Source organism: Zosterops lateralis (genome assembly GCF_965231275.1).
Source record: "Zosterops lateralis genome assembly, chromosome: 1".
NCBI classification, from domain to species: domain Eukaryota; kingdom Metazoa; phylum Chordata; class Aves; order Passeriformes; family Zosteropidae; genus Zosterops; species Zosterops lateralis.
Genome location: NC_139762.1, coordinates 9,234,192 through 9,258,138, shown reverse-complemented (window position 1 = coordinate 9,258,138; position 23,947 = coordinate 9,234,192). Strand labels below are relative to the sequence as shown.

Sequence of the window (23,947 nt, the reverse complement as noted above, 5' to 3'; positions counted from 1 at the left end):
CCTACAGTATGTAATAAGGACATTCAGCATATGGAACAGGCAAGACAGGGTCAAGATGAACACAGGACACAATGCCTATTGCTAATGACTTCTATCCCATTAGTTTAGTAAGCTCAGTATAGATTTCTCCAACAAACAACAGCACTGCCAAGGAAAAAAAAGAAAAAGGCAACATAAGCAAGCATTTTGCCTACATAATCAAGTGGGAGAAAGTACGCATCCTTCCAAGTTCAAAACCATTATAATTTTCACATCCAGTGTCTGGAAGCAACATTATCAGTAGGTGAAAAAAGCAGAAAAACATGGATAAGCCTTTTCCCTAGATAAACTATTAAGCTTCACATATTTTAGGCAAAAAATATTTCCTCAACATGAGGAAATGGTACATTGTACATGTATATGGCTCCTCCTTTTACAGGAGGCTGCAGAGCACAAAAGGCCAGACATGCATTTGGTTTTGTGGGGGTGGCTTTTTTCTACCAGGTTTTGAGTTGGTGGGGTTTGTTTTTTTTTGTTGTTGGTTTTTTTTTTTGTGTGGTTTTTTTTTTTTTTTTTTTTTTTTTTAGTTTGTTTTAGTTTGTTTTGTTTTTTTTTTAAGTGGGAATTCTCATCCATCTTTGAACAGCTTTAACATAATGCATTTCACTGAGGTTTGAAGGAAGACTGAGCCTTAGCCATAGGTTTTCTTCTGCTTTCAGGTCCAAGGCAGTTCTGATGGAAAGCACCAAAAGAAAATGTTGCTGCCTTCCTGAATCAAGCTGAAGAGCACCAGCAAGAGAAGCAGCAGTCCCACATCCTTCTGAGGAACCTAGAATGGCACTGTTGACTTAGGAAAAGACAGCAAGGACACTCTAAATCAAAGGATTAAACTTCCTACAGAAATTTAAGTCCTAGCACCAGTAGCTTGCTTTTCAGGCAGTGAATTAAAAAGAAATAAACAATCCTACACCTTTTCAGAGGTCTGCAGGATTAATTGCCAATTAACAGAACTAAATGCTGAGTCATAAGAACCAGACACTGTTAATGTTCTGGCTGGCTCCCAAGAAACCAAAAAGGAATCATGCAACCAGGATCACTTATATGTCTCAGTAAAATGGGTCCAAGAACAGAGCAATCAAAATGGTTTGATCAGTGGCAAAAACACAAATCTATTCAGAAGGCTTGTCTTTATTTTTTTAAGCTGTAACTTTAAAACATAAGAGGCTAGAATAATTTGTCTAAAAATTCATGTCAAGTGTTGACAAAAGGTACAGCTAGATCAAATTCGCATCATTTGGCTCCTTGTGTTCAAACTCACAAAAAATCTGAATTAAAGGGTACCTATGTATACACACTGTATGTTTCACATTGCTGATAACATCAGCTCCTAAACCCAAGGAAGGTATGAGACACCCCAAAACCAGAGGTGCTGTACATCTTGGACAAGCCAGGAGAGAGCAAAGAACAAGGTTACAAGTTACTCCAAGCAGCACACTGCCCTCTTGCTAATTTCCAACTGGAAACAAAAACTGTGATAAGACTCTTCTAAGCACAAGACAAGATGCACCACTAGAAAAATTTGAAAGTTATTTAAACTGGAGAAAATTCTAGTTTAGACATTCACAATTTTTCAGGTAGTTCATTTCCAAAAAGATGAAAATATTCAGATACATTTGATCTAGTAATTTAATGCAGTAGCTCTTTTCCACATTGCAAGCCCTGTTAGAAAAGACAGCAACATAAAATCCAAGAACTTAAATCCACAATTTACAGGATTTGGAAGAATGGAATATGAAGGTTTTCTTTCAGTACATCAAGGATATTATCCCCCATATAGGTACTAACATCAGTACACTGATGACTGTGCAGTGCTCTACTGATTTCCCTCCTGTTCTGAGCTCCAATATCCATTTCTCCTGAAGACACATCACCTTTCTCCATTCTTCCTCTTCTTTAAACTCAAAAATGCTTAATACTGCCTTAATTCCTCTTATCCTAAGCTGACTTCAACAGGAGCAGAATTAGGCCCACATCATCCACAATGACAAAATAATGTTTCAGACTGAGGATATACAATTTAAATCCTGGGGAGTAAAAGCTATTCTGAACAGGCATTTAAGGTCAGTATTTTGCAGCCTCACAGGAACAGGAACACAAGCATTCATTAATATACAGTTTTCTCGTCACTCACATTGCAAACCTTTCAAATATCTGTATTTAGGGTGAGCAAAACCTTTAACAGCCAATATTGCTATTTTTTTGGTGCTCCCTGAATGATAGGCCACTCATAAATACAGCCACTGACTCTGAAAGAAAGATGCAAAGAAAAGTCTTAATTTTCCAGTTGAAGACACTTGCAAAATAACCTGCCCAATTCAGTTATGTGCCACACGCCAGAAAAGGTGACAGAACTTAACTCTTTCTCATCGTCATCAAAAGCAAAAGAACACGATGAAGTCAGCTAATTACAAGAGAAACACACAAAAAAGACTGAAAAACATTACAATCTGCCTAAGGAGAGATATGTAATAACCTACACTACAAAAACAGTGAAGAATATGATTAAATGCTTGTAAATTAACATTTTGAGTGCAGCATTCCAATCTGTAAGAGTGACAAGAAGCAGCAGCAGTGAACAAGACCACTGCAGTAGCACAGAAGAAATGGGACAACTGCTACTACACCAAGCTCTGTTCCAGGTGTGCTTTGGAAGGAGAAGGTTCTGTGTGCACACAGTCACACTCTCCTAATGCTTGCCAAATATATCTGCAAGGGCTTTACTAGGAGACTTCATTTTTTCCAACACAACCCTGTTTTTTTATCTTCCTTTGAAAAAACTTGCATAAAACAGGTATCAGATTTTTTTCAATGAGTTTTGACAAAGAAATAAAGTTTTATTTGTAAGACACGCAGATTTCACACAGGTACGTACAGTTGGTTTTATAACCACAGGGTAGGGCATGTTTAAAATGTAAAATGGAGACAACAAGATGACTGTTTTGGGGTTGTTTGTTTCGTTTTCTAATTAATTAAATTAAAATAAATTAAAAATATACTTATAATTTTCTAAATGCTGCCAGAGATACTTCAGAACTAACTAATGCCTTAATTTTCATATGACTACACCACAGAATAACTTGAGGATGTTTTAGATGGGGAGGCCTGTGATTTTTCAAGACTTACCTTACTAATGGCAAGAATTCTCTATGAAGCACTGCATTTTCTGTGACTGAGATTATTCCAAAAGACTGAATTGAGGGGAAGGAGATTACTTAAATATTTTTTCCAAAAAAGGTGAAAATTAAAAGCTAAAAAAAGGATTTTTTTTAATTTCCATTGAAAAGCAAGTGCACAGGAGGTCAAACACTGATAAGCTTTGGTTTCTTTTGTGCCTCGGTTGTGGAAATTAGTTATGACCATCCCTAATTCAAGAACAAGATGAAAAGCTAATCATGAGCAGCTTAAAAAGGAAGACAGCATTATCACAATTAAAGCTTTCAACAGTTGCTGAAGAAAACCTGGTCCTTGAGACAAGATTCATGGTTAACTATGAAGATTCACAGTTCTTCACAGAATAGCCTGACAAAGCACACAGGGTGCATTTAGCCATCATGCTCAGGATAAAGAGCACCATCAGTCCAATCCTAACCACTCTCTCATAGTAACAGAGCTCATGGAGAGTCTTCTTTAGCTTCCAGGAGACCTGTGCAGGGAAATGGTCATCTGTTCATACGGCATGATCCAGTGGAGCTGAAAACACTGGCATCTGATTTTTTCAATTGTGCAGAGTACCAGCACAGAGCAAACAGCATCACTTTCTGCAAAATGGAAAACTTAAAAGGATCTCCTCTTTTCCCTTACATGAGAAGATTTCATAAAAAAGAGATTTTCTTTTTCAAGAGCAAGAAGCTCCACGGACAGCACAACTATGATCTCCTGCATGAATGCTCGAGGCCTAGTAGAGACTGAACAGCTTAAAGGAAAACAGCAAGAGGAAGACAGCTCTCCAAATAGCCTTCTTTTTTCCTTTGAGCCATACAGCATCATACAAAATGACAGTGAAGAGGCTTTCTGACTTTAAAAAAATATGATCACCTGAAAATAACTTGTAATTCCCCAAAGATAAAAATAGGCAAAATGAGTATTTCAGAGACTTGTATCACTGATCACTTTTACTCAAATTCTGCCTTTTCCTAGTCGAAATGACTACTCTTCCTGCAAAACAAGTTCACCATCACCCTGCCAGTCTTCCAGACCTTTTATGTCAATGGAGACTATTTCTGCTGTTGCAATAAGAGAGAAAAGTGCAATTCAAAAGGGAGGCCTCTAGTGGCACCAAAAAATATCTGGTGAATAATACATTAAGTGCACTTTCAGTTCATGAATCAGACTAGAGTAGTTTTTTAAAGGTGGGACCTTTGTTCTTGTTGTTTGGTTTTTGGTCTTTTGTTTAAACAAAAGAAATCAAAAAAATCCCTTACCTCTGGTTCAGATTTTCCTTCTGACTTTGCCTGGCCCACTGGAGTGATGGGTTTAGCTTTCATCTCAGGCCTTCCCTGGGAGTTCCCACCACCAGTGACAGACTTGGTGGCAGAGGCAGTGCTGGTGATGGGTTTGACCTGAGCAGCTGGGGTGGAGTTTCTCCTGTTGTTGCTCATCTCCATGGCGTGGGACGGGGCTATCGGCAGCTCGCGCAAGTTGCTGTTCCTGGGAGCCGTCGACTGGAGCTGCTGATTCGAACGCTTGACAATATTCTGTGATGGGGTACTCTGAAAAGCAGGAAGCAAAAAAGCCTGATTTCCACCACAAACCAGGCTGAAGTGGTTTTGGTTTCACATTTTCCCAATTTAGTTCAGTTTGGGAAAACAAGCTTTGCGAAGAGACACAATATTTTAGCGTCAGAAAAAAAAACCAGGAATGAGAACATTTTAATAACCTTTTTTTTTTTTTTTTTTTCCGAATTAAAAGCAGAACTTAAGCTCACTTGTTTAACACCAGTCTCAGAAATTGGATTCACTGTGTGATTTCCTTTCCTAATCAAAGCAATTATGCTAAACTATAGCTACATTGTCTTGAGCACTGCTCCAGGCTGTTGTGCTATCCACCTACCAAGCAGCAGAATATGCTGCATTGGAGGAAACTCACAAGACAGCAGAGGCATTATCTGAACTAGAAAACTGATCAGCAGTGGTACAGAGAGACATTCAAACCAAAGGAGTGTCACAGAACTGCGTTCCCACACAATCAGACTACCAGCAGTTGTAAAGCCTTATAAAACAAACCTATCTTTCAAAATCCTTTATTGCTAGTTCTTGGCCAACTGCAACATCTCCTGTTGGACCCAAATTAAAAAGAACACTGAAGACTAGAGGGGAAAAGAAAGATACACATAGTATTTTTCAATGTAGATTATAAAATGATAAAGGTAGAAAACGAGCACGAAATGGTAAATGTAGGGGAAAGAGCAGGAAGGGAATAAACAGAACTGAAAAGCCATACTGGTGAGTTTTGAAACCTGTGCTTACATTCCTGCTACTCATGCAGGACACTGACGTATGTGGTACTTACATGCCTTGGCTTCATTGGACCCTGTCGTGGCTGACACTGCATCCTGTTATTATTTGGCTGTTGCTGTGTGGCTTGCATGTGAGGCCTGAACTGTGGCTGGTTCATGGGCATCAAGGGCTGGGGAGGCCCTTGGAGATGGTGATGCTGCTGCTGCTGCTGGTGATGGTGCTGCTGTTGCTGCTGGTGATGGTGTTGCTGAGGCTGAGGTTGTGGCTGAGGCTGTAATGGAGGATGCATTGGACCCTTAATGTGAAAAAAAAAAAGAAAATTAGTTTCAAGGTAATAAACTTCTGAAAAACAGCTCCAGCTTCCCAAGACCTTAGAACTGTAAGTAGCTATGAACCAAGTTAAACTAAAACCCTACAGAGGAAAAAACAGACCAAGAGAAGCAGTGTAAGGTCGTTCTACACTTAAACATGTGTAAGGCAACAGCTAAAGCAAAAAAAAGAAGACAGATTCAAACGGTCCTGTCCTCTACACCGTTTTCTAATGGTGTTTACCCCGGCCCTGTGCACATCCCCAAAGCTCTGCCCCGCTTCCAGTGGCGCCGCAGCCCCACGGCCCCGCTGCTGCCGCGCTCCACGCCCGGGCGGAGGCCGCTGCCGGCAGAGGGCGCTGCCGCCCCGCGCTGCCCCGGCACCGAGCAGGGCCCCCTCCCCTCCCCGGGCCAGAGAGAGACCGGGACACGGCAGCGGGGATCCATCCCCCTCCAGGTACAGCAGTAACGGCACTACAGGGCCATCCCCCTCGGCCCCGCGATGCCAATGGGCTCGGCCCGTACCTGCATGCTGGGCTGCGTGTGCGGGGACAGGAAGGGCTGTCCCGGCGCCTGCAGGAACTGCTGCCGCGGAGGGATGAAAGGCCGCGGGGTGGCAGAGCCCGGCTGGTTGAAGTGCAGGATCCCCACCGGGCCCTGGGGCTGCATGCTGGGCCGCACCGGCCGATCCCGGGGGTACACCGGCTGCTGTCCCTGCTGGTTAAAGGCGGGCCCGGGCGGGCTGAACGGCATCGGGCTCTGCGTGGGAACGGGATGGGCGCTGTTAAGGAGCGGGGGAGGCGGTGGCGGTGGGGGGCTTCGCTGCTCGAACAGGGGATGACCCGGGAACCTCGGATCTGTGGGAATGAGAGAACTGATTAAACGACAACCTCCCTGGACCCAAACACATTCCGGGAATATAAAGCTCCAGTCTGCTTCAGAAAGTAACTTGAAATTTGCAGAATGCAAAACTGTAGTGGATGTTTTAATTATAAGAGCTACCCCTCAAGGTTATGTTTCTCTTGTTCCTGTCACTTGTGTATAAAAGGAATTGATCCCTGAAAGGCCAGCACAACTGGTACTTTGCTGGAATCAGCAATACCTTTTGGAAATTCTACTTAAATAAAATCAATGAAGGATTCCAGCGATTATAGTTTAAACCACAGATGAACTCAAAGCATTGACACCATTCACTGACCAGGTATTTAGCACATTTTTACATATTGTACATGTATATTATAATATACTATATATAATATTATATATACACATCACATATATATGGTATAAATATAAACACACGATTACCCTCTCTTAAGATTGCTAGGCTGTAGAATTTTATCTAATCTTAACAAATTTCTTACACTACACACACAGTCCAGACAGCTTAAAGAGTTACAAGAGGAAATCCAAGTATATGGAGAGTATTTGTTATCCAAAATATAACAAAGAGCAACAATTTCATTGCAACAATCACATAGATATTAATTATTTTTGTGTCCATATAAATATGAGGATTCATGGCAGTTACAAGTGAAGACATATTAAAAAAGAAATAAAAATCCACATTGAAAGAAGTAAAAATATACTAGACAACAAGAATTTCTGGCATGTACCAGCCTGGCTAATCAGATGGGATCTTGCAGCCTTCAGGTTCTTCTGAACACTTCATGTTGTGGGATATGCAGTCACAGTGCAGAGTCACTTTACAAAAGGTGGGTGTTACTTGTTGATGGGATTGAAAATGCTCACCTGCTATGAAGAAAGGATCTCTGTCCTGAGGAGGTGGAGGAGGGAGTGGTGGAGGTGGTGGGGGTGGCCCTCTCCACTGGTCCTGGATTGGCAGCCTCGGGGCTTGGGAGAAGTTGGTAGGAACTGGTCCAGGCGTATGCTGCTGGAAGTCTGGAGGACCCTATTTAATAAGGCAGAATTAAAATTAAGGCTGCCATACAAAAATTTATGTATTGTCTGTTATAACTTTTTTCTCTTAAAAAATACAACTGCGGTATGAATTATCTCCTATCACCTGTACAAATTGACAGCCCTTACTGAGTCATTCCTTCACAATGGAAGATATATTAAACCCAAGTACAGTCTCTTGAAATGAATTCACAATGTTTTAATAATCACTAGCACCACAGGAATGCCATTTCATCTCAAGCTTACTGAAATCCATGCAATTATTGACCTTCTTTCCCATTAATCCAAAAAAATCTGAATGTCTACTTTAGAAGACATTCCTGACATTTATCTTCATAAACCGTACTATTCTTCATCATCAATTTAGCACAATGTAAGCTACAGAAGGGAGCAGCTTTCCTTTAAAAAAAAGAGGGGGAAGGACAATTTATGACATCCAGAAAATTTAAAAAATCATCTTTCTAAAAGAATTAAGGAGAGTAACATTTCTGTCTATTCACAGTTTAGCATCTGAAGCATTGTAAGAAAGAGTATAAAATTTTCTTTCCTCCAGTAAGGCATTGGATTTTTTTTAATGCCTTTGGATATTGCAGGAAGCAGTATGCTAATACAAAAGCAGAACTCTGCAGAAGACATATTTAATTGAGTAATTCACACTAGAATTTTTTTCTTTTATATCCAAAGTTGACAAAACACATTGGCAACCTCTGATATACAGAGTGCTACACATAAATTATATTCTTGCCATTTCCTTATTATGTGAGTAAATCAAGTAAGTAATGAAAATAATTTGTGAATATCTTTACTTTCCCCTTTATGAAGATTCTGAAATCAGTGTTGGGATCTGTTCTGTTTACATGTGATGCTCACCTTGAAGATTAAGCTTGTATTGCTGACAGTAAGATTTTCAAAACAGATTCCAGACCAAAAACTCCCTGCTAGACTAAAGTATCATCATCAGGGAAGGGCCAAACAACTAAGCTACAGTAGCTTATCTTTTATCTCTTGAGTTGCCCTCACCAAGGGTATGCACAAGTCTCACCCCATCATATTTGTACTGCATGAAGACTGGAATTTTAGGATAAGAATTTCTCACACAGTAACAACGGCCCTGGAGCATATTCACTATCAAAGCAGCACAAGATAGAGCTACTTTTCAGCCTTCTACCCACAGTACAAATGGGATTGGCAAAGCCCAAATAAGTAGATGAGAGGCGCCAAGGATCAGATCCATTATTAAATCTGCAGCCTTCCTGAAACACCTGAATGGGGATATGTGAGATACTAAGACCTCTTATTTGGGACCAAAACCGTGACTACTTATTTTATGTCATCATACAGGCATCAACTGTAAATATATTATCATTCCTAAGAGATTAAAGGGTCTAATATCCTCTTGCCAGTGCTTCCAGTCAGCCAGACTCCTGTGGGTATTTCATTTACTGAAAAGACATTATATTACACTCAAGCATGACATTCCTCATAACATACACACTGTTTGTAGGAGGAGCTCAACACTTCCTCAAGTGAACAGTTACAAGACACAATATTCCTGCCACCTTGGAACTGAATATTGCCTTTGAATTTCAGTCTGCTTGCAAACAACAGCCCTTGGAGCAAGAGGGAGTTGTTTGGGATGGAAAAAAGTGACATTTATTTGTTCCATAAAAGCCTTTTCAGGTTTAGCTGAACAAGGATGTTCAACTGCATTACCCTTCCCTCATACTGAGCAGGACAGCACTGGCTGCCTGCCAAAAGACCAACTGAACACAAACCTTGAGGATCCTGACCCTTTGCTCCCAAAACAAACCTCCAGCATCACTGCACATAGGAGCTGCCAGAGCTACCTTCAAACTAAGGTTAGATACATTCCCTCATCTTGGATGGTTTTAATCTTGCATCTGATTTACAGCACGCAGTCATATGCTCATCTTGGATCTTGGGACAGAACATGGTCTTTTTTCCCCAATTTTCAGAGAGCCTGACTCAGAAGCTCTCAAATTCCTGCTGTTTTTCCCTAGACATACGCCTACACTTATCTTAGTCATTTGTAAAGCAACCAGCAAAAAAATAAATTACGTGGAAACTTACTGAAACCTGGGTTAATAAATCTTAAGTGTCACGTATCTGCCACCCGAGTTGAAGAACTGGCAGCAGCAATGATCTGCCTGGGCTTGGTTCCAAGCACCAAATGGCAGCGCAGCAATCATAGTCTCCTCTACCTGCTTCTTCCAAACTCCACGCACTTATCAGTCTCTCCCCTTACTCCCAAACTTCAGTTTTAGTGCTAGGCTGAAAGGCAACAGACTTAGGCTACAAAATAAGCAGCCATCTCTGCTGTTCAACCACATCTGTAACCTGGTCTCAAGCATCTTCCTCAGTATTAATTCCTTGTCCAATGTGCCTTTTTGTTTTCACTCATTCAGGTATCTTGTCTCATCCCCATAATGTCTTTTACTCTGCCCACTGGTTCCTAACCCCAGCATGGATCCAGCTTCCAGACTCCAGGCTGGTGGTCTTGTGTTGTGGCAGCTGGTCAAGAGCTCCTACTTGTCCTGCTCAGCCCCTGATTTCATCGCCTGTACACTTACACCAGGCCATCTACCCTCTTTTTTTCTGCCAGGGAAGCAGCAGGCACAGATTGAAAAAAAAAATCCAGTATGTTTATTTTAAATAAACAATTCTTTGTAGCAGCCTTCCCTCTCCTGCCAACCTGTATCCTCATTATTATGCCCAGATTTATCTCCTCCTAAGGCAGCCCTGAATTGCAAATGCATGGAAAGTCCTGTTGAATTTCACACAGCCCTTATGAACTGAAACATCCTCAGTGCAGCCAAACTCAATTTTCTTCCTTGGAAACTGAGTAATAATAAAACATTTCTAAATAACTCACTTGGGCACAAGAGTATTTTTCCACCGTTTCAGTATTAGAATGAAAGTATTTGGAAAATTTCAACCAGAAGGATGCAAAATGAGGCCAGCAGCCAGCACAACATTTTGATTTAGGCCACTGAAGTCTGTTAGTATTACACACACTGAGAGCAGCTTTTCTTTTTCCCATCATAAAGAAACAAACCTTTATGAAATAAGCTTTAGGTATGTTTTAGAACTGAGTAATACAAGGTCATATTAGGTCCAAGAAAGCTCACACTTACAAAAAAAAAAAAAAAAAAAAAAAAAAAACAAACCAGTATTATAGTTTATTTATAAAAAAATACACGAACCAATAACCAGCAAGACATTTTAGTGTTAAAAATAGTAGCAATGCTGATTTCAAGCTCCCTGTGATCTTTTGTACCAAAGGTGTCCATCCATCTTAAGAACCAAAACATTTAGTGTCCTCTAAATATGTGCATTGATTTAACACAAAGTAACAGGTATCCAACTGTTATCCAAAAGCTGGTGTCAAAAAATCCCAACAAACGCTCACTAAGATACATTAAGAATTTTTCTCTCTAATTAGTGGTCTATGTCACACAAGTACATGCCACTACACAAATTTGGGTCAAAGTAACTCTTACACAACAGCCCAAGGAAGAGTAAGAAGGAAATATCTTAAGTTTGGAACTCTTTCTATTGGCCTCTCTTATTTCCATCCCTAGCAGTTAAGAACTGGTTTTTTTTCCACTTTTTAAGATTCCAGATTCACTAACAAATACCTACTTATTTGATTGCTGAGCAGATTTTAACTTTATGTACATGACATTTTGAAAAACTACTAAATTATGACTGATCACATTTCTTGGCTGAAAACCAAAGGCCAATCATGCAAAATTAATTGCAAAGACATTTGTTATTTGCTGAAAAACGAATTACCAATGTTTGCTTCTTAAAAAAAAAAAAAAAAAAAAAATTAACTTGATTCTTTGCCTTCTTACAGTCATGACAGACTGACCTCCACATCTTTCCTAAACCAGTTTTGCTTCTATATCCCTAAAGATAAAAAATTCTGCCCTAAATGACAGTAAAACAGAGGGGAAAGTTTATATTTTCATATCTTACATTGCTGAGATTTTTCTTCAGAAAAAGCTTCCAGCATAATTCCAACAGGAATTCATTTGTGTGACTGATTCATATCACACACTACATATGAAACTAAAACTCTAACATTCAACTACTTCCAGATACACATGAACTTTTTTAAAAAAGAAAATACGTAAACTATGATGGGTATTTTTTCTAAATTATGAGGTCTTTGCTATAATTCTCAAATTACATTACTTTTTTTTTTTCCAATTCAATAAAAATACAACAGTACTACCACTTCAACTTTTACTTATGTCAAATTCTAATTGTCCTAAAAGCAGTACAAAGTAATATGACAGCTTTCCATTGCCTAAAGTGTTTGAGGGTGGGCTTGTTTTTTTTTTTTTTGGTGGGTTTTTTTCCATGTTTAACAGTAGTTAAACTACAATTTTTGTAGTGGATTATTTTACCATTAATGTTAAACTCTACATTCAGCAAGCATTTGTTGCTAATAACCCCCAAATGCCCTCTGGTATTTGGTAGAAAAGACCACTCACTGCTATTTAACTTCAAAAATTAATGAAGAGCAGGTGCAAAAGCCAGGTTTCATAATGGTCTATTTTTGATAAAATAAGCATACTGTAACATAGATGCATAATAAATCTTTATATGCACAGTAGTTACTCTCATTTTTCATGGTTTTGCTATCCGGATAGTTTCAAATTACACCCAACTATTCAGTACACACATCAGCTATGAGTCCTTGCAAAAAACATTTTAACTATTACTTCACCGTTATTAAATCTTGCAGGAAACTTCCTTACTCAGTGTTCAGAACACTTATTTTCAAGCTAACAGGTTCCAGTCTAACAAAAGAAAATTGCAAATTCATACAATCAGCCACAGCTCCAAGGTTCTTTATCTAAAGTCCAACACTGAGGTCAACTATAACACTGGGGGAAAGGACAAAAAATTATGTGCTTTGCCAGAGAGACCCCACAAGGCTGGTTCACATTCATACAGAAATGGTTACCATGACAGCCACCAAATGTCCATAAGAACGACCCAGAAGACATCTGTATCTTTTCCTGTTTTTAAGGAAAGCTCTGAATTCCATAATTTAACTTATCTTTGTGTAATTTTATTTTGAAAATTCAAGAAGAAAGAACAGAGGTGCCTAAGAATAAAAGACCTGAGGTCTAGAAGGAAATTACACTGGAAATAGGATTCTGTGTAGATTTCTTAAGAGAACGCAATCACAGACATTTCAGAAATACTTCAAGGGAGAAGATAACACCACAGTGAAGTGCTATTGACAGGTATTTTGTCTTAAATCTTTGACTTTGTGATGTTTACTCTTACCAAAATATGTACCCACTCTTCCTCCTACACACACATGATTTATTGCACTTCAGACTGACATTTTTATACAACTCTGAATAACTGCAGGTTGTACGATTTCTCCTTTTACCATTTTCAATTATTCAGTTTAGCTAAGGCATAACCTACACCTTATCAATCACTTTTGGAAAAAAAAAAGGCAATGCAAACTTGTGTCTACAATTCATTAGAGTTGTGAATAGCTCATTGAACATGACTTTCACACACTCATGCAATCCTACCTTCTGAAAGAACATGAGATAAGGTTACTTTAATCCTTTCAAAGAACTGCACTATTTTGCCTTCCTTTTATCCCTTTAAATATCCTTCCTAGTTAAGAAATTAACATTTTCTCTCATACAATTCTTACACAAATTGTACTTTTACTTTTCTGCATCTCTTGTTAATTACATGATGTTATCTCCAATAATCTATTCATGAAGCACAGATAACTTTGGTTACCAATAAAAGGGAAAACTTAGCATAAATTGCTTAGCACAAAGTTAATCTTATAAAGGAAGGAATAAAGAGGATCTAACAGCTATTATATGATTTATCAGCTTCTCTAAAAGGGTCACTCCACTTTTTTCATGAGACTAATTAAATACCTTAACAATGTCATTGAAACTTCATGAATCTTTCAATAAAATACACCCTGCCTGTACAACATGTTTTCATTTATTAATCTCACTTAAAATGCAAAGAGCTAGGAGAACCCCATTGACAGTTAAGCAGGGCAACTCAGTTAATTCTTCTTATATGGTTTAAATGCAAAGAATAATGACCACTATAACCTATGACAATTAAAACTATAGCCATCTGTCACAAGATGTTAATCCTCTTATTTCATAGCCCCCAGACTTTTCAAAAAGCTTTCCTAAACTGCCTACCTTCTGTGCAAGGAACTGACTTTTCATCTTCTTGTGCAGAAAACCCTGCTCATATATCTTGGATATGGTTCAAAAATATACAAGTAGAAATATGTACCCATATCTTTCACAGAACATGGGTCTTCAAGTTTCACTGTATTTTCTTTTAGTTTGCACAGCATACAGAAAGGAATGACTCATGGAAATTTTTTATTATAAAATTAAATTTTAATACTTTTTAAATACAGTTTCAATGTTTCAGTATTGTTCTTCTGACATTTATGACAATCACATAAGTCCATCAAGGTGGACTAAAACCTAGCAAGCACCACGGTTTTCTCAAAAGATTTAGGATAAGATCACCTAATATAAAAGGCACACCTTGAATTAATGCCAATCATGGATAAAAAAGTTCAGAGTGCCCATAAAAGTCCAGACAACACTTTTATGTTACCCATATATGAGTTTTTTCAAACTTTCTGGAATATATTTTCTGAGGGGACAACATACAGAGATAGCCAAGCACTGGTTCACGCCCGTGGACTGCACAGATCCTGGCACTACAACCAGACTGAATCACAGAGAATGGGTTGATATTTTCAACTCAGCTGAAATTAATTTTTAATATTAAAATGTACCACACAACTTGGACAAGCTCCTCTATGACACTACACAACTCCACGAGGTAAGAAAGAGGCTTAGGCCTGGTCATCTGCAAGAGAAATCACCTAAGCTCTATTTCACTTTTTAGAGTCTCAAAATAGAATTCAGCCAACATGGTGAACTGTACAAGCAAGGAATGAAAGGCATGGAATCCCCTGTTATTTAAGCCAACTCATGATCAAATAGCTAAAATAAGTAACAAAGGCAATACAGACAGAGATGGGTATTTCCAGCAGACTGACAATCTCTAACTGTTAAATACACTAAAGCTAAAAATTAGAACTATTGTATACTAAAAGTGTTCCCTTTTCAGCAAGTTTCAGGACATCCCCACAATACATCCAGCAGGAACAGCTACATGTTGCAAATGGAGACAAAAACATTCCCAACTTCAGTGTGTTTCTAAGAGAAACAACAAAGCAGAGAGGCCCATAAGCAACCATTTCTTCACAGGAGAACTTCTACTTCAGAGAGTCCTTAATGAAATACAGACATAGAAAATGAACTGGTAACTAGGTTCCAATTCTAGATTTAAATTCCTAACTTTAAGTGCTGATGTGTAAAAAAACCCACACTGCCATCCATTCTGTATGGATGAAGGAGGAGTGTCTCCAGCAGAGACAGGCCATACTGAGAAATAATGTGACAGACAAACTGTTGCAACTTGCACAGACTGAAGGAAGAGTAAACACAAACCTCTCAAATCACAAACCTAAGGAATTTCTTTAACACTAAATTTTTAAACTATTTCATCTGGAAGATCCAGTTTCACTTAAGTTTGCAATCCTCTGCAGGAGCATGGTGTAGAAAAGTACATGATCATTTTTGTTTGGTGCCCTCTAACTTTTAAGATTAGGTACAATACAAACCAATTGGGGAAAGAGTGTAAGAGTCATTAATGTCATCTAGAACAATGAACTTTCCCTTGAAAGATGAAGATTTCATAATCATTCAGCAAAAGACAGCAAAATCCTTCTGCATAGTTTTTTTTTTGCTGAAAGCTAACAGTTTTATGAATGTATAAAAAGTTTAGGAACCCCTCCTGTTGTTGGAGCTAATGAGGTAAGATCTTTCCCTTGGACTTTGCAGAAACTACTCCATGGGAATATCATCACAGTGTTTACATGTATCTTGTTGGCCTGCAAGTCACTAATAATTAGAAACAACCTGAGGCTACAACTAAACTGGATCACGAATATCAAATTCAAGACTTCTACATTACACTCCAAGCTTGAAGTTGCAGTTACAATTTATTTAAAAAACAATCTGAGAACCTCAGTGTGACCTGGGGATGATGTTTCTCCCTTTAACAAAAAATGGTCAGGTTGTGACAAAAAAAGTCAAGAAGCAGCCAGCTTTATAGAAAAAAAGATGAAAATTGCTGCTAACCTGGACTTTGAAAAAGACCTGATTATTTAGTAATCCAATTACTGGAGTGATGATTTTTAGTTCTGTTAGGAAATCACATTTTTGAGGTGTTCTACACATCTCTGACCTTACAAACACATTGACGTGAGAACTTTATATACTCAGAGTTCTCAATATGCCTGCAGGTACTATTCCTGCATTGGGTAAGAAAGCCTGAACATTTCAATCATTTTTGGGTATCCTACAGTCAACCCATAATATCTCTCTGAATTGCCTTAGTTTATTGTAAGCAGTAGTGACTTACTGCTTTATAATAAAATGAAGCATCTTCACTTTTGCATTCTAAAGAATTAGCAAGAACTGAAGGCACAGAAGGTGAACAAATACCAGTTTATAAATTTACTCTTTTTCGTATCATGATGACACAAATATACTGAGTAATCTTTTAAAAAGACATTTTCTCATCTCAGTGAAATAGCTTAAGATAACTATACTATAATCTAATACTCTCTAGTATTATAGATACATTTTAGTTCTCTATTCAGTGTTTAAGCTCTAGATTATTCTTACTGTGTTGCACTTAGCAGACTGTATATTTTCATTGGATTTCTTTACAAGTCTTCTGCAAAGTAACTCTTTAACAGTGCTTAATTAATGGCAAAATAGCATATGCATAATACTTTGCATTGATAAAAATCTCTGCTTTCCTTACAATGTTTTTTCTAAAGGCTTCACATTTTGTTCATAGAAATATACAAAAACCAAAGTACAACCTATATATCCAGATAAACAACATCTTTTTTACTGGGAGGGTGCCTGAGCTCCTGCACCATCCTTGGAGATGTTCAAAAGCCATCCACACGTGGTCCTGGGCAATTGGCTTCAGGTGGTGCTGCTTGAGCAGAGGATGGACCAGGTGACCTCCAGAGGACCCTGTCAACCTCAGCCATTCTGTGATTCTGTGTTTAGCAGGTACTAAAGCTGAGATTAAAGAAAATCTTAACATAGGGGGGGAAAAAATCTACAACCGTGGTTTTATTTGGCTGTGCTAAACAGCAATAACCAAACAGAAAGATAAATGACAGTAACTATAATATAAATGCACAAGTTTTTCTCCTCCATTTTACTGTCTAAAGAGCACGTGCACACTGGAGCCAACATGACAAGTTAAAGGGTTACTGCATTTAGAAACCAGCTATTTCTCTCTTATTTAATAGCTGTTACCATCATGTTTAGCTGCTGCTGCTCCTCCTGCAGATGGGAATTCACTGATATGATTAAATTTGATGGTATGATAATGTATGGTAATCGTGATTAATCAGAAGCCCACTAGCAAATGGAGGATGTTGGGTATTATGTCACCTGCATTTTAAACCGCATTCCCTCTATGGCAGCCTGACAATACTTGACAGCTGGAGCGATCTCAGGCTGCATTTGCTTGCTACTACTTATAGATCTGATAAGAGAAAGTGCCCATCATTCCTTCACTATCTTAAGTGCTGTAATTACAGAGCTTTGCAGTCAAGTTGTGAAAACAGAACCTGTTAAAAACCAAAGCCTTTTGCTAGCTGCTGAACAAGCTCTGTCTCACATCTGCAAGGGCTATAATCTGAAAGAAATGTAATTTGATGCAGCAGTCTCATTCAAACATGATTTGCATGAAATGCTGTGTAAAGCAGTATCCAAGAAATGTCAATCAACACCACCTGATACCATGTATTCTGTTAAATGAAAACAAAATGCTTTCTACACTACCTGTGATCTGCCACTACTACACAGTGATAGAGGGAAAATTTCATTTACTGTTACTCATTATAGTGAAGCCATAGCTAAAGCAAAATAATTGTGAGGAAGTAAGAGAATCATTTTCACAAGTGGCTTTTTATTTCCATTAACAGTTTGTCTCCTACATATGTACCATTGCAAACATGTACAGGTTACTAAATATCAGTTTAAAATGACTGCCTGTGGTCAGATGCAGGACTGTTTATAATTTGTCCTTAGCATGAGTACTGCAGAGTATGAGCCTACGTTAATAACTATTGCTAGAAAACTCTTACTCACATGTAGCAAGTCATGATTGAATTTGAAACAATGGGGAAAAAATTCCGTCCTATTTGCATTTCCCACAACACACAGAAAACACTTTTGCAGGGAGTTCTGTTTTCAAAAACACTGCAAATGTCTGCCTCTACATCCTGTAAGAGGTGGTGCAGCCACAGACCTAGGCCCACTGTAATACTATTAAGCCAATTTATGTTTGATAAAATGATGGTGGAGTGATCCATGGCAGTCCAAGGACCTGGGAAAAAATAAGTAAACTATATTCTAACATATACCTCTTATAATTAAATTGTATAGCACTAATACATTGCTGTTTTTAAAGGAATGTTTCAAGCAATTGACCATGAAGGACAGCAACTTCTGTTTTGAGCAATGACCAGTCAATTGTTTAAAAACCTCTGACAGATTAAATCATAAAGAAGTGTTTAAAAACAGTGTCTGGAACACAAACAACACCTGAAAGCTCAAATATTAAACTACTGTTTCCAGAAATGGTGGAAAAAATGAATGTTAACTTATCAACTGCCTATCACAGCATCCATTTGAGACACCACCTGATGTGCTGGAGATCAAGTGAAAGCATGTTGAATGAGAATATGAAGAAAATGTACTCAGGTTTTTGCTGTTCAAGCAAAAAAAATGTATTCTTTGAGATAAAGATTATTTAAAAAATAAGTTCTAAGTTCAATAAACAAATCATGTCAAAACCCTCTGGGAATAAAAAAGACATACAACACAGGCTATTCACAAGGGCCTGAAGATAAGTCAACCCTATTAAAGTCTTAAAAATACTAAATAAATTATAATTTATGTTTTACAATTCTTCAGACACAAATCCAATAGTTACCTGAAAGACACCCACCCAGTGCACTAAAGGTGTCCTAGCACAAGGGAAAAGTTTTGTGCATTAAAAACTAGCAAAGCCTTCCTGGCACAAATTAGTCCAGTAGATACTGGTGCCACTTTGTCTTGTGCTTGGTGCCACTTCAGACTGTTCCCAACTTCAGCTCTGAAACTCAAGTTGACCAAACGTTTTTGTGGCCTGGGCACCTGCCCAGCTCACACCACACCCAAGGTGACAGCTTAAGGACAACAGCTAAATGAGAATTTATCCCAGGTTCCTGAAAGTTTTCCTGGCCAAAGGCATAGAGCTCCATTAACAGGCTCTGCTCTCTGCAGCAGCTTCAGAGGAGGATCTAGGTCACAGACACAGGGGAAATAGCCTCAGACATGAGGAATCCCTCTCTTCTGCCTTTAGCAGTGCAAGGCAGGTTTTCCCCAGCTTCCTCTTCTCCCCAAATGCCCCACACTCCCGCCATAAATCGGATGCTAGGGATACCTCACAATTAATTTCTGGCTGAAGAGCACCGACACCTTCCTTCTGCCACATTCCATCCTGAAGTGGGCATGACAACACTTCTTTCACTTCTCTATGTCCATAAAATACTGCACATGGGTGTCATGTAGTAGTATTACTTTGGTGTTCATTAAGTTAAATAAATGATGCTTGAAGCTGAAAGCCTCTATAATTTTTTTGTCAGGCAAACACTGAAGTACTTCAGACATGGAATGTGCTGGTAGACTGAGAAGCTGAAGGTCCAAATTTTTTCATCCCTTAACTTCCAGCTTCACACTCACTAATGCTCTGGCCTCTGTAATAGTTAATTAGCAGCAGCCTTTATATAATGTAAAGTGTTTAGAAATTCCTCTTCCATTTTCTATTTAATCTCCTCTTCCCTTGTTTTACCCCATCTTTCTTCACAGAACACAGGATTTGAAAGAGAAATTAGCCCAAATAACCAACACTGGATGAAGGACAGAAATCACAGTGGTCCCTCTTGTGTAATACAGAACCTCCAGCTCCTTTCCCTGCACTGGGGCATCCACAAGAATCAGTAAATCGGTCAGAAAACACACGAAAAGTTCAGAAGACCCGTATGAGCAGTTTGTGAATGAAGTCTTCTGTGACTTTGCTTTAAATGGATCAGTCCTCAAAGCAGACCATTGTTTGTGAAACACCAAATGTCACACTGGGACAAGAACTCTGGAAAAGACCTTTTAACTGCTTTAAAGCAATGGCAGATGATAAAGCCAGACCTGCAGAAGGACTCTGCCAAAGAGGTTATTCAATCTATTCTTTAAACTGTTTAAAGAAAACATGCACTTGGCACTTGCACAGGTCCCAGGTTAATTCAAACCATGCTTGAAGACTGGATTCCTATGAACTACTGCTGCAAGTACTGTGCGATTCAGACAAACGGAATTCACATCCTTAACTCCCAGATCTCACAGTCTCACCATGTTTCTCAGTTATGACACACCTCAGATCCACCATTTATTCAGTCCTTATCACAGTTGCATATAGCTCTCAAACACCATTCACACCAAGTTACCTCAAATGCTTACAGAGTAACAGATAAGACAACTTGACTGCTTGATTCAAGATTACTCTAAGTGTTAAAACAACTCTGTGTAGGCATGGATTCATTCCCTTTCATCTTTTGCAGTACTCCCTCCCTAAACATTCCAGGAGTTAAGTTTTAAGAAAGAAAAAATTGAACAATGAACTTTATCTTGAAATACTAAAATAGAGATTCAAGGTTAAAGGAATTTAATCAGCCCCCACTCTAAGCAGGTTCAGTCCTGATAAAATACTACCCTGACATAGCACTACATTATCTCCTATAATTTAGGTCTCACACCATATGTTAACACGCTCATTACAACTTTGTTCAACCCTTCAATTACATCCTTCTGTAGAAGGTTGTAAGAATTAACCATTACATGGTTACAAGTCATTTCATCAGCCCTAAATTAACAACACCTGGTTTCCAATAGATTTACCACTCGGCAATTGATTAGCTCTGATTGAAGTTCTTCCCATATTTGGAGCACACAGGCTCTCTGCACTGAGAGGTTTCTCTGCTAGATAAGACAGAAACTGAGACAAATTTTTCCTTCAGTTATGGCATTGCCCACTTCTGGTCTCTCCTTGCAAGAATTTAATTACTTTTCGTGTTTCCATCTCTGCCATGTTAAATCAAAAGAAACCATCCAGTTCAAAGTTCAGGGGAAAGTAGACTGCAAATATTTAATTCTAACCTCACTATCTTTTAGAAACAAAGCAATCAGAAAAATCAGTTAACTATTATCCTTTGATTATGCAATCGTAAAAACAAGAGCAAATTCAAGTTATTACATATCCAGAGATTCTTTGTACAATGAAGAAAAGGCTGAATGAACTGTGTGTAGTCTGGAGTAAGCCTTTGATCTTTTACAAATGGCTTGTCAAAATCATCTAACCATTGCTGCATTGCTTTAAGTCAACATTTATACATAAACAAGTGAATTATTATAGCATGAAGGCATCTGACATGTAACAGCAAAAAAGGTAGTTCTGAAAGATAAAATGTTAGTCAGAAAGTAAATTTGTCTTCAGCTCAAGAGCTAACATACTACATTTAATAAAACAAACATGAGATATGTACACAGTGACACTTAATTCCTAATCCTAATATGACTGATAACCTATGCAAAATTTATAAAGTACTTCATAAGGGAAGTCCACTTTATAACTCAGTGAGCCATGGAAAGATGAAGCAACTTTCTCAGGGTCAAGCAGCACGTTACTGCTGAAGTAGAAAAAAAACAGTTGGGACAACTAAATGACAGTGCCAGATCCTCCAAGTTAAGTCAGCCCTCCTCCTCCTCCCTATGGAAATTTATTTATACTGACTTGGTTTTGGTGCACTGCTTATAGAAATAAAAAGGCAGCAAGGAGTCAAATTTTTCCTGCAGGCTAAAGGAGCAAGAGTCCTACCAAAAAATGTTCCGTTTACTTTATTCTCATTTAAAAACTGCTGCATATAGATTAGTTATATCTGCCATACTTCTCAACTTGCAACCCCAAAAGTGAACAGAATTAAAATCTAATTTCACTCTCAAATTAAAAAAAGAATAATTTTCAATTTTTCTACACTGATGTAAACACTTCAAAGATGCCAATTACAATGCCTTTACAGATATCCTTATCCTCCAATTTCTTTTCTATCCCAAGTTGTGTTTACTGGCAAATCAATTTAATATCAAAGAAAAACAAATGCAAGACACTTGTTCCTATAAAAAATAACAATTAAAACTACTTTCAAAACGTAAATAAGGTCTCCCTATAAAATTAAAAGCTGTTGAAGAAATCTATTTCCTCTGAAAACCACAGTAATTAAAAAAAAATCAAAAATATTTTATTGAAGATAAAATGTAACATGAATTTACTTAATGAAACTGTGGGTTTACAGCTCAATTTTTTAAGACTTCACAGAAGAAATGCAGCAATGTAAAGACTGCACTCTGCAAAATACAGACATCACAATTCTTCAGCTACATGTCCTGTATGAAAAATATTCTGCATTAAAAACCAGGTCTGCACCAGGCAATCAGAAGTCACAGCAGGTTTCTGAAATCTTCTTTCCATGTGATCTCTATGCCAGTAATTTACTCTGTGATACTACACAGATGTTCAGATATCTATTTTCCTCCTTCAACACTGCACATATCAACAAATATTATTTGTGTGTTTTATATATTTGGGAAGTATAATATACATTTTTATTTGAAAACACTTCAGGTAATATTGCAACCTAGGTCTTTTGCTTATTTTGATACTCTGCTAACCATTTCAACCAAAATTTAGTATAACAAGACTGAAATTATGAGAAAAGTTCTAGAAGCACGCACTCATTCCATTCACAGAGTTAAAAAACCGTGAAGTGAAATTAGCCTAGTGAAGCAGCTGAGTGTCTTGTTTGTTTTCAAAATCAGAAACATAAAAGAAAGCAAGGTCATGCAATGCCAGTTCTATTTTTTATATAAAAAACATAAGGGTGTTGAAATACCTCTAGTAATGATAAAAATGATTGCTGCATTTTACAATAAATACATATTACTGCTTTTTAAGCTTAAGGATTATTTCAAATAGCCTTTTATTATATCAAATAAAATAAGGATTCTATTTATACAGAAAAAGTGGAGTAATAAAATGAAGCCCATATTCCTTAAGACAAGATGCATTCATGCCTTTCCCACTGGAGAGACTGGTTCAACAATTTTACAGTTAAACAGAATTAATTCTACTCTCAAAAATCCATTGACCTTAAGCTTTTAACAAACATTTTCAACTGCAGAGTGTATTGTCAATATTTACAAATCCTTAAAATTATATTTCACTAGAACAGCTTTTATTTGCTATATTAATATTTCCTTGCAAATGTATGCTTATCCATATCAGAGAAGAAGAAACAGCTGCTACTCACAGGAAATCTCTGGGGTCCTACAGCAGGTCTTGGCTGGGCGGGAACTGGCAGCAAGGGCACTGAAACAAGAAGCACCTTTTAACACCATTTGTTTCACCTAACAGTTGTTGTAGTTATTTCTAAAAGCAATTTCAATGAAAAGCCATGATTAAAATCTGCTACTTTTACTCTCACATGTCACAGTTCCTACAATTAACTTTGAGCAACCGTTCCCTCCCCTGCAACATGCAACAGGGCAATTAGGATTCTCCTAGTTAATTTACATAATTTAGTTCTGCATTTTCCAGAATTAAATTGCTCCTTGTTGGAGGAAGGCAAACTAGAATAGTTATTCAGCCAAAGACATCTCTTAGACAAAGCTGACAGAGACACTAACAATAATTTCATGTTTCAAATAGAAGGATACATGATTAATTTGCCTTCTCCACTTCATGCCATTTAACATTTGCTAGGTATCTCCCAGTCTCACCACCAAGCTACCACAAGAAACATGGACATGAGACACACTAACTGGTAAAAATCACTGCTCATGAGGGTAAAATGAGGCAGGCAGCTGCAATTAACAGCACACAAAAACTGCTTAGTCTGGCCTTGCCACCACAGTG

The 23,947-nt window shown here is 38.0% G+C and overlaps 1 protein-coding gene across 6 annotated transcripts in view; it reads right to left on the bottom strand.

Annotated features, from left to right (window-relative positions):
• The window catches only part of RBM33 (RNA binding motif protein 33), a 95,846-nt gene that overhangs the window by 31,588 nt on the left and 40,311 nt on the right, over nt 1–23,947 (bottom strand). For all 6 annotated transcript variants that reach the window (XR_014589499.1, XM_083856628.1, XM_083856629.1 and 3 more), the window contains exons 10-14: nt 23,343–23,401; nt 7,556–7,715; nt 6,329–6,660; nt 5,548–5,790; nt 4,461–4,748 (exon numbers count right to left, since the gene is read on the bottom strand). Coding sequence is in view for 5 of the 6 variants with exons in the window: in XM_083856628.1 (XP_083712754.1) it covers nt 4,461–4,748; nt 5,548–5,790; nt 6,329–6,660; nt 7,556–7,715; nt 23,343–23,401 (1,082 nt within the window). In the remaining variant the exon portion in view is untranslated. The remainder of the gene's footprint in view (nt 1–4,460; nt 4,749–5,547; nt 5,791–6,328; nt 6,661–7,555; nt 7,716–23,342; nt 23,402–23,947) is intronic.